Here is an 11,520-nt window from a genome sequence, read left to right on the forward strand (position 1 = left end):
TGATTAACCCATATCTCCAAATGTGTCCTGCCAATTCAGCAGCGACTTCAGATTTCCGTTAATGAAGCACTTGGGATACAATAAGCATGGCGTGATTAATCATATATTAAATTATCAACATGTCATTATATCCTCTAGAATTATTCATACTGTAAGTCAGGATGTGACCCAGGTAGATTTATGACAGTGTGATTCCACGGTTCAATATTAAATCTTCCATTTTGACAAAGATATCCATCATATCTATAGTTTCTGTACTGACAGGAACACGGAGAGAGCTGGATATTGCCATGATCCCACCTCAATTTCACAGAGGGCATGACCCTGGTCACTGCAGACCATGCACAGTGATGATGGATAGATGATATTCATTTCCAGACCAATCTTAACAGACAGGAAGCCTGCACACATGACTTGAATGCAGAGGCGGCAGAGTGTTGGCAGAGATAGCAGAGTGCCATAACACCAATCATGTTTGGAGTGTGTTTCTTCCCCAACTCTGGAGTATCCTCTCTTTTACTTTGGTTCATTTTGGCACGCCGGAACAATGCCATCTGAATTCAAGAAACACTATCTATTCTCACTTCCTGTAACCAGAAAACGAAATCCCAGGGTTTATAAGAGGAAATTACAGGAACATCCACTTTTCGAAGGACGAGGCACATGTTGACATTTAAGATAGCAATAACTCTTAACACAATAACAGATAATTATATTCAGTTTCCTCGCCTCGCCTTCGTAACTAATGAACACCACAGTTGGCCAATTATGCCTTCATTATCCTTGGCTTGAGATGTAAATTAGATATATAAAGAAAGTTTACACATTTAAGTATTAGTCAACTATTTTATGCAAAGTGCTAGTAAGTGCAAACTTTAACAAACCCCCAAAACTTTTTTATTTTGGTTCAGACAAGAGCAAACAAACAGGAGGTTTGCCCGCACCATTAGTTTTACCTTCACTCCTGTAGTCCTCCTGAGAGCTGAGCAGACTCAGGGCTGAAAGGGGATGACTGGAGAAAGCAGGCCAGTCAGGAGTCCCCAGCCCACCACTGCGATGCTGTCGAGGTCTGCTGCGCGAGCCCAGCACTGAAGAGCTGTCTGCTTTCATTCGTAATACTGCTGCATATGATATAGGCCGCGCTGCAACAGCTCTTGCAAAGTCTGGAGAAAAAAAGAAACACAGTGATGAGTTAGATCAAATATTCTGTGATTTTGGTATTGTTTGTTGTCCTGGGAGAGTGATCCCTCCTCAGATGCTTTTTCCCTTTTTTTTTTCAGGTAACATTTGTGTTTGGGCCTATCAAAACTGAAGGTCTACTAACAGGGATTCATATTCTAAACAGATAGTCATTCGTCTTTGAGTAAAAATGGTTTACTAGTCAAAAGTGGTCCGAAGAATGGTTTCTTGGAAAAGTCATTTAAATTAATCTTCAAAAAGAAAAGAAATAGTTCTGCCAATGCCTCTGTGATATATAGTCCTCTTAACCATCCAGTTTACCTAGCTACTATATAAGAAGTAGTTTGCAACAAATAGTTTTCTACATGCAGGGATCTTGCTGAACAGAAACAAAGAGTAGAGACAGCAGGATAAGGAGGTGTCACAATTCAGAGACAGCTAGGTGGAAAAGCATAAAATCATTTCCTGCAGTCTGCAGAAAAAGCATATACTGTGGAAAAAGTATCTGTGATGTAAAGGATTTCTGAATACATATCTACATCCAGGCAAAAGGGTGAAGATTTGAAGCCTTGAAGCCTCGTTAAGTCTTTAATAATTCCTTTAATAAGCATGACATCCACTTGACAAGTATTCCAAATGAACACCTGTTTGAAAGACTTGTAATGATCAATAAATACCTCAAATTGTAAATATATATATTTTTTCATTTATCTAACAATGCTTGGAGTATTTCTCCGCTCGGCTTCCAAACATTCCATCTTTTTTTTGGAGCATCTACAGCAACATATAGTCACCATTAGAGGTATTCCTTAGGTGAAAACATGCGGCTTTGATGACTCTGAAAATCACTGTCATCAAAGCCTCAAATTGAATAAAACAGTATGAGCAACGGCATCCTTTAATGTAAGAGTCACCGGAGGTTCACATTAAAATCCTCTCTGAAATGTAAACTACATTTGAGGCTGTCACTGCAGATTTCTGTCACTGTATTCTTCTATTACTCATTTTTGAGGTATTCAATCCACTTTAAGTAGGCTAATGTGCCAGTGTGTTGTCTTTTATGATGCTATAAATGTAACAACTCAAGATTACATGCACAATTATTCCAGCCGTGACAGCTGATCATCAGTACATATTTTCCAAAAGCGGCTGCGCCATACAGCTGAAACAAATACCTAGAACTCCCTGGTGATATGGAACTAATTCTGCTTAAACAAAATGCAAAAGACTAGAAGCTGGAAGCCCAGCAAGAGTCTAATCAGAGTTCTGTAAAGGCGTGGTGTGAGTGTTTTTTGCACTACATGATAAAGTGCTATAAAAGAACTGAACAAAACTGAGAAATAATTATGTGCCCTTGGGGAGTTGTCAGCTGCAAAAGTACTTCTATCTACAAATGGGGAGCAGGCAATTACTGTATTGCATATTATGGGGAGAAGCAGAATATGGAACGGCGTTTGAAATTAAAGGTATTGTGAGTTTGAAAATTGATAAGCAAAGCAATTAGTACCTAGTTGGCACTCAGTTTAATCATTTATCTTGCTGGAATCAGCTGGATTGAGGTGTCGACTATTTTTCTGCTGCTTAGTTCATGGTTGACTAAAACATTTTTTTAAATTTTCAGAAATTCCCTATTTTTTGTAGAGGCTCTTTTCCTTTTGAATGTGTTTTATTGTTGTTTTCTGTAAATGATTGTTTTACATTACATATGTTGTTAAAAAAATGTTAACCTATTTTTGTTTTTGCAGATTTTCTTTTGCAATGTAAAGGCCTCCTGAGAATTATAATGCCGATTCACTGCATGGTCTTTCACATTTTGGCACATTTCAGGCAGTTCAGTTTAACCAGTTTTGCGCCCTATACCTTCTATTTAGGTCCATTTTTAAAGGATGTTGTGAAAACAAACTGCAATTATAAAAAATGTAGAGTAAGAAAATGAAAGATCCTAACCAAAATCACAATCACAATTTTATTTTGAAAAGTGCAGGACTGACACAGTCTTAACAGATTGGTAGCAGTCCCTGTCTGTCTTTCTGTTGTGTCTTTCGATTGTCTTGACAACTTTTAATGTTATCGACTTGACAAATGGCGGGTGTGTTGCTCAGGAAGCAGTCAAAGTTGTTTGGATGAGAACTTCTCGAGAAAGCTGCAATCAGCAATACCACAGTCCAAGCAATCGGCCTGCTCCCAAGAGACAAGTGCACTGCATTCCAAAATTCTACCAAAATGTCAGTGGGAACTTTTTTATGTCTCTGCATTGGAATACTATTCAGCAGAAAATAGGGGAGGTAACACAGTTATTGATTTTACATAATACACATTTATTTAGTTTAACAATGTTCATTTCACCACTGCTGAAGTTTGGTTAGGTGCATAATCCAAAAAAAGGATAAAACAATCATGGTAAATAAATTATTCATTCTTCAACATTAATTGTCCCCTATAGTTTGACTTAACTTTTCAAGATGCCATGCACATTTGGATTGTGGGGCTTTAACACTTCTTGCTAATCATCCCATTTCTCACACTGAATATGTGAGTAGCAGCAGGTTGTGGCGCACATGTACAGTATAGATGTCATACAGAACTACGCAGCAGATGACAGGGTAACAGCGTTTGTTAAAATTCATCGATCCTGTTAAAAGACGTCAGCTGAACTGACTTTATGTATTTAAAATGCAGACAGGGCAAAAGTTTCATTTAGTTTGAATTGAATCATTGCACCCTGAATAAGGGCCAAATGAATACTTTAAGAATCCAACCCCGAAGAAACATTGGACAAAGAAAAGTAAATTAAACAATATGCCGGTTATTTTTTATACAGCATTTTGTTGGTTGCTTTTTTCAATGAAAACACTCAAGATTTAGAGCATTTCTGTGTACACACAAACATGTACATTCAACTCATGAGGGAATCTTGAAGATAAATAAATAACTTTACGAAGCATTGGCCATTTATTCCATGTTGTTGATAAATAATAAATACAATGACATTCTTCCGATTTATTATTCTATGAGTCTTTGCTTATACTTCATACGGGGTTATTCTGTAAACATAACCTTATACATTTAGCATATTGTGCAAGTCATAAAGGTTCTTTTCCTTTATTCCAGGAAAACAAATTTCAAAGGCTGGGGCTAAATCCTGACAAATACAGCCTACTGAAAAGAAATAGTCTCTTTTATTTGTTTGACTACTGAAGCCGACAGGCACTTGCTCTTGTCAGCTGTCACCTTCATCTGATAAAAGCAATGACCCTTGCAGATCCCGCTGATCTCTATCTTTCAGCGGGTGCACAATCAGAAACACTCATTGTTGTTGAAAGGGCTGCACCTGCCGCGTTTTAGGGAGCTCTAGAGCAATGCCATCGGTGATCGTTTCAGGTCTTAACACCACCCTTCACGATAACATCACCAAAGGAGACAAGGGCCATTTTATACTCGAACAAAGAACAAAAAGCCAGGCAATCCTGTTCCATTGTCTTTATCATGTTAGAATGTGTGTTTACTCAAATGGTGATGACCTTTTGATATTCTACAGAAATTCAGCGATAAACAAATGCATGACCGACTGAGGAGACTTATAGGGCCCAAAGACAAGGGACATCTGAACTAACAGCAGAGGTGAAGGTGAGGCTAAGGGAAGATGACATGTTTTAAGCAGACCGAGGGAAGACCTGGGGGAACAGTGAAAAAACTCATCTACTTGTGTTAGGTCATTGGGTTGGCACAGCTCAGGAGACAACCTGCAAGTCTCTGGCTTTTTTTCCAGCCTATGGAAGGCCATAGAGGGAAAAAATTAATTAGAATAACATACAGTAAGTAGGTGAGACGCTCATGGGGACTAAAGTAGATGGACATGATTATCCATAGCCAGTGAGATTAATGAAGACCTTCACAGGGAGATTATATTGACTGAAGCTGATTATGCTTGAGACCATTTATTCAGCAGAATATCATTACAGATAGAACAATCCATACATCATATGCAACCTCAGCTCACTTCCTATCACAGCTGACTACTTACTAAAACCCTGTCTCTTTTCCTGATCCGTGGTGTAAAATTGAGATTTCATGAGCTATTCAACCTTGCCAGTGTTACGATAGAGACACACTATGATGTATGCTATAATGTAGCGCTGCAACTACCCATTATTTTCATTATCCTTTAAGCTGCCAATTATTTTCATGATTGATGGTTTGGTCTAATAATGGCAGAAAACAGTTTAAAAAATGTCGTGGTGTTCTGAAATGTCGTGTTTGATCCAAATGTATTCAGTTTAATATGATATAAAACAGAAAATATGGAAATCTACATATTTTATATATTTAAAAAAAACAATTTACTGACATTTTTGCATGAAAAATGACTAGCAGCAATTAAAACCACTTTCTCATATCAAAAAAGTAGCCAGTTATTTGTCTGTCAATCAATTTGTTAACTAATCGTTGCAGCTCTAATATTATGCTGTCATGTCTCTTAATGGGAAATATAAAAATAATCCAGCTTGCTCTGTTACTTATTGTTTTAATTGAATGCCAATAGCTGATATTCAACATATATTCTGCAGTTAAATGAAGCAAAATTTGATGTCACACACTTTCCTTTCATATAAAAAACATGAATCATTGACCACAAACGTTTGTTATTGCCTTCACGCTTTGTGGCTCTTAATATTAAGACTTTGGCGTCAGCACACAGGCTTACTTTATGTAATCGTGTACAATGAAATGCCAAATTTAAAATCCCCGGGTAATCATTACAGTGTTGATCACTGAACACACCAAAGACGCTTTACTGCCAAGACTTGATTGTTGAGCCCAACTTCTCATCCTTACAGAAATCAACAGTATTTCTTCATTTTTTCATTTCCATTTCTGGGCTCAAGTTGTGAGTGTAAGAGAGGCGGTTGCAACTCATGTTCTCCTGCCAGTTGGAGAGAATCCATTCGTTCCTAATGGTGGTCCCTAAAAATAGATCCCAAAGTTTGTGTACACACACAAATAAAAAACCTGCAAGTACTTATCATTCTTTTAGGCATTGTTTATGTGTTGTGGGTTAGTAGGCTGTTGGGCCATTGGGAACTGCAGTTAACCTCTTTGCTTGGGAGTGAATTTGAACAAAGCTCTGTATTTTTATGTGTATTTATCAAGAAATACAATCACAGCAATATATTCATTGCATGGTCCAGCTTTGTGTAGTGCATGCAAATCCTCATCCATTTCCCTATACGCAACCATATTTCTAAAGCGCGACTCTTTTGCCCTTGGTGAAAATGACTTCATGCATCACTTATACAGAAGCACACATCTAAATTTCCCTGCAACCCACTTTTAATATTGAGATACCTCAGAATTAGCTGAGAAGCAGTTGAATTACCATTCCACGCTTAACACTCCGAGCTACATTGTATTTCAATCAGAGGCGGACTGGGGGGAGGAAAGAAATGGCCCCAGACATCTTTCCTGCCCAGCCCACTTTAACATGAGAGAAATCTAATTGTGCTGCCTCTCTGCGACTGCGTGATTTAAATATCTGAATTAATAAGGAATGACCAGTGGAGGCAGGTAGAGAGGGAAATGAAATAGAACTGGTAGCAATTGACTTTAATAAATCAATCCCATTTAGCACAATAGCAAATATTATAAATGTGCCTCAAGATGCCTTATGTACACCATACAACACACTCTGTCCTTAGACACTTGCAGCAGATAGAAAAAAAACCTCCCAAATGTTCTTTAAAGTGAGCATCTTCAGAATATTCAGAGAAGAGCAGGTCAATAATCCGTTTCACAAGCCGTCATTGCAGAAGTATCATAACAGACAAAGACTGCATTACACCCCTGGGAGAGGCTGCTCAGCGCTCCTGCTGCTGATATTATTGAAACCAGTTTGAAGTGCGGCACTCTCACTAAAATGTGACACATTTTCTGACAGTTGTGATCTCTAAAAGCATACTCAGCTCAAAGCGCTGTTTTGACTGAAGTGGAAAAGCACAACTTTTATAGATTTTCCTTCTTACCTATGATCCAACATTAGAAATTATTTTTGGGTAAAGTAAATAACACTCTCTTTTTCTCACAATAAAACAAACTACATTTTCATGATGGTGTCATTGATGCAAACGAAATGTACAACACTAATTTGACGGATGTGTTCTGTTAGTTTGATAAGGCAGTGCTCCACTGTTAATGGCAGGATGGATGATGAAAATACAAGTTTCTTCGGGAGATCTGATAAAGGTCCACTGAAAGTCATCCGTCTAATATAACAGGAAGTAGTTAAGAGATGCCATTTCTTGGTGAAAGTCCACAAATGCCTAAGGACGATACAGATGAATGGTTTGTAATTTATTTTTGTGCTATGTCTATGAAATTGTATAGTCTTCTATGTTTTTATTTCCTGGATATTGTGACCATGAATTAGTGCATTAGTGGAATTGTATTATTGTTACCAACGGTTCAGGTGTGAACATTTATTGGTTTAATAAAAACTCAAAACCAGTTTGTCTCAAACACTGACACTGGCTGAAGGATACATTCTGAGGACAAATGTGGACATGGTCATGTATTTATCTCTACAGGAGTTTCGAATGTAAGGAAGGAAAAATAAATAAATAAACATCCAAATAAATGTATATAAAGCCAATTATATTGCAAAGCAGCACACATCAGGAGCCAATATAAGAGGAGTGAGATACCTTTAATGAACAGACGGAGCAAATTCTGTCAAATTGATGCATCCAAGGTACCACAGAAGCAAATCCTAAGTAGAAATAATCAATGGACAGAATGAACTCAGCTGAAACAAATTGACTGCAAAAGCTACCAAGACTCTGTTTATTAACTTTATAAACCACTTAAAGTGTTGATACACAGAACTCCTCAAGCTTGCCGCTAATGTTAGGCTCAGTTCATTATTCGAAGTTCAATGCAATGTTTGGTGTTTCCCTTTTATATAGGTTCAATGAACTTTGAGAGTTCATAAGAAAAAAACTCAACTCTTTTCACGATGTTTCCAGTTTTATGCAAATAATAAGAAGAGTTACGCCGTACTGTAATTACCATCCGTACTTAACAGAGCAACAGGACCTTAAAGATCTCTTAAGTGATTGTGTAAGTCTGAACATTTTTTATATTGTTGCACTTTGCAGAGGATTTTTTATTTTATTTTAATGTATTTGGCAGTATATGAGTCATTCTTCAGTCTGACTGACTTGGACTGACTGAATGTGTTTTTTACATAATGTGATCAAAACCATTTAAGTCCATTTTCAACAATTTAATGCGGAATGACACAAAAAGAAAATATCTTTTTCCTTAATTTCTTTATACTTGATACTTGATGGTGGCTGCACAAAGATGGTGACGTGTCAATCAAAGCATCATTGAAGGCATTCATTGCTTTGAAGGCATTCATTGCTTTCCCTTGAGGAATTCAATGTTAGACTACCATGCCTTGATGCGCTTAAAGGACCGCCCAGGACTGAGGAGTTAAATTGTCAGTACTGTATACCACAAGAAACATCCAAGGTCTTTGTTCCATACTCTTTGGAGGCCACTATTGTAGCTATACGCGGTAATTGCCTAGTGTCTTAAAGGAATGCAAATGTAATAATTAGATAATTACTTTAAATGTTCTTATATCAAACACAATGTTTTATGTCTGCCTTATCTTTGGAGCCAGATGGTCCTTGTAAGTAGGGGTGACATAAAAAATATGACAGTGGAGGATAATAAAAAAATATGGACATTAAGTTTCTTGTTTTGTCACTATAGTCCATTTTCAGTGAATATACATTTGAAAGATATCCTTATGTAGCCTCCCTATTTCTACTGCACAGCTCTCCTTTCTTGAATCAATTCCACAAAGTCCTTGGGGAGGCAACATTTACAACGACAAAATGCTCACGATTATACAACATCAAGTGCTTATCCAAACAAAACCACAGGCCTGTGATCCCTTTAGAGTATGTGTAGACAATAATATATACAAAGTACAACATGCAGCATGGTATGCCAAATTAGATTAACACTGGCAGCTTTCAAAACAAGTGTTTTACTTTATAAAGGCCTTACACAGCTCCTTATCCTGGAACAAAGATGTGTCACTGTGAAAAAGCTTGTTGTGTTTTTGCATTGTTGCTTTTTATACATTGCATTATTATCCTGTCTTAGCAGGAATATTTCAATTACTATGACCCAATGGTCCAAGCCATAACAATACAAGTTAGGTATCTGAGTCTTGAATATAAAACACCATGAATCATAGAGAGGACACTGATAACAGGTACAGTATAACTTATTTGTGGTTCTTGAGAAAACAAATATTAGCTTAGCGAAATGCCAATGAAATTACAAAGACATGGATGAAAGTGAATCGCTGTAGTATACACAATATGGATTACAAACATTCCTACAAAAAACAATAATTGTTGTCTTTCACAAAGACAGCATCATCAAAGGTAGTGACTGAAAGAACATCTGTGTGACATTTTTAGAGATTCCACAGAACCGGGGTTACAATAAATAACCTTAGTACTACCTCATACTGACTTTGCCCTTTAAAAGACTTTAGTGAGCTATTAGTGATGCCAATGTGATGCTTGCCATGACAACAACACAAAACAGCAGGCTAAAAAACATGTTGCAGTATCACCTTTCAAAATTTGGCAACGTTAGGTATGGTAGTGTGGGACCTTGTTAACCTCTTCGTATTTGTAGTGGTTATTATAGCAGTTTTGCCTTTCCAAAGTGTCATTCCCAACATACATTGCAATGAAAGTCTATCTAGTCTAGTAATGTTCACATTATTTTAAGAATATAAGAGTCTCTAAAGACAAGGCTTTAAAGTTAGGAAACAGTTGTTTCTATTTAATAGTATGGTTTAATGAGCAGACAAGCTGAGTGTTTGACACCCAGAATCAAAGCTTGGAGAGCCACAGTACTGGAACCCTCCTCTGGTGGGTTGAAATAACCATTAAAAAGTACAGAATCCATTAGACTGGCAAACACATGAACTAGACTGACCAAGAGAGACACTTGATCTGGAACTTCAAATTGTGCATTCACTGCTAATCGCACCAGAACATATATTTAAACAGAGAACTCAGTGGAAGAAGCAGAGTCCTGTTGTGTTGAGGTTTTGATACATACTGGGCACTAATGGAGAATCCTTTTCTACTTATCTAGCAGTATGTGTCAGGGTTATCAACCCTGCTATTCAAATTATGTTATGCAAGTAGTGAGGTCTGTGGCCTTGTCACTGGCTGATGCTTTTTCTAAGTTTACAGCAACCATAGATATTTTCTGAAAAGGTGTGTAAACCCTGTCAAATATCTGAGACTCAAATGCCTAACAGAAAGGGAATGCTCACTGAGCCATGGCATCTTCACTTCTAATCATGCAAAAGTCCTCATTTCACAGATGTGGATTCCTCCTCTTCAAGAGTGAAAAGACACAAGACACTTCTCACATGCATAAATAATGATCCCCCAGCTGTGTGACATTCACTACTGTCATGTTATTACAGCAGATTTCGCCGTGCTCTGTCTACTTCATCTAATGTCCGTGCTTCAAGATGAAATATTATGTACAACCATATCTCAAAATCTCTCAACAATGCTTTTTGAATTTCTTACCGGAAAGGCCACTGATGATTGACAGGAGGAGAATTGGTTTCCATGGTGACCCCATACTTGTTGAAGTGGGTCCCTTCTGCAAGAATGTTAGCAGGTCTGCCTCTTCATTAAAGCTGTGCCTACAGACAGGGAAACACATCAATGGTAAGGAGGCTATATATCTTGCTATCACATACACCCAGAAGCACACTGTAAACTCCACACACTCACCCTAATCTCATTAAATGACATATTTGTGTTTGGATCAATACATGTGGGTCATAAGGGTGATCCAGAATTGAACAGCAGTTTTTGTAACCTCTGAAATAATTTATAAATCAAAAGGAGAGGCCTGTGAAGTCCACCGAAGCAGCGTATTTGTTGTTATTCTAAGAACATACGGTAAATGGTTCAAAGCATTACTCCAAATATATATTTTATAAATATTTAACATTTTCCATGGGATTTCCTGAACTCGACCTGCAGTATTCTCAAATACATCATACCGGTTGTTAAATAGAGGAATCTCACACAATTCACAGAATCAGTTACATTATGTAATCCACAGCACTAAAAAGGCTCTGCAATGATGTGAAAATGTTATCAACAACCATAAACACACCTGTTCTGTGTAATGCCTCATGTTTGAATACATGTTACACAGAAAGCTACAGTACAGCAACTGTTCCGTTTTTACACACATGCTTTGCTTTAGGATGATTAC

At 37.4% G+C, this 11,520-nt stretch overlaps 1 protein-coding gene across 3 annotated transcripts in view; it reads right to left on the bottom strand.

Moving 5' to 3' along the window:
* Positions 1-10,930, bottom strand: part of cntn5 (contactin 5) — a 73,963-nt gene extending 63,033 nt beyond the window's left edge. For all 3 annotated transcript variants that reach the window (XM_063907825.1, XM_063907824.1, XM_063907823.1), the window contains exons 1-2: positions 10,818-10,930; positions 957-1,163 (exon numbers count right to left, since the gene is read on the bottom strand). In XM_063907825.1, the coding sequence (XP_063763895.1) occupies positions 957-1,163; positions 10,818-10,872 (262 nt within the window). In that variant the 5' untranslated portion in view covers positions 10,873-10,930. The remainder of the gene's footprint in view (positions 1-956; positions 1,164-10,817) is intronic.
* Positions 10,931-11,520: the final 590 nt, after the last annotated feature.

Source organism: Eleginops maclovinus, chromosome 18 (genome assembly GCF_036324505.1).
Source record: "Eleginops maclovinus isolate JMC-PN-2008 ecotype Puerto Natales chromosome 18, JC_Emac_rtc_rv5, whole genome shotgun sequence".
NCBI classification, from domain to species: domain Eukaryota; kingdom Metazoa; phylum Chordata; class Actinopteri; order Perciformes; family Eleginopidae; genus Eleginops; species Eleginops maclovinus.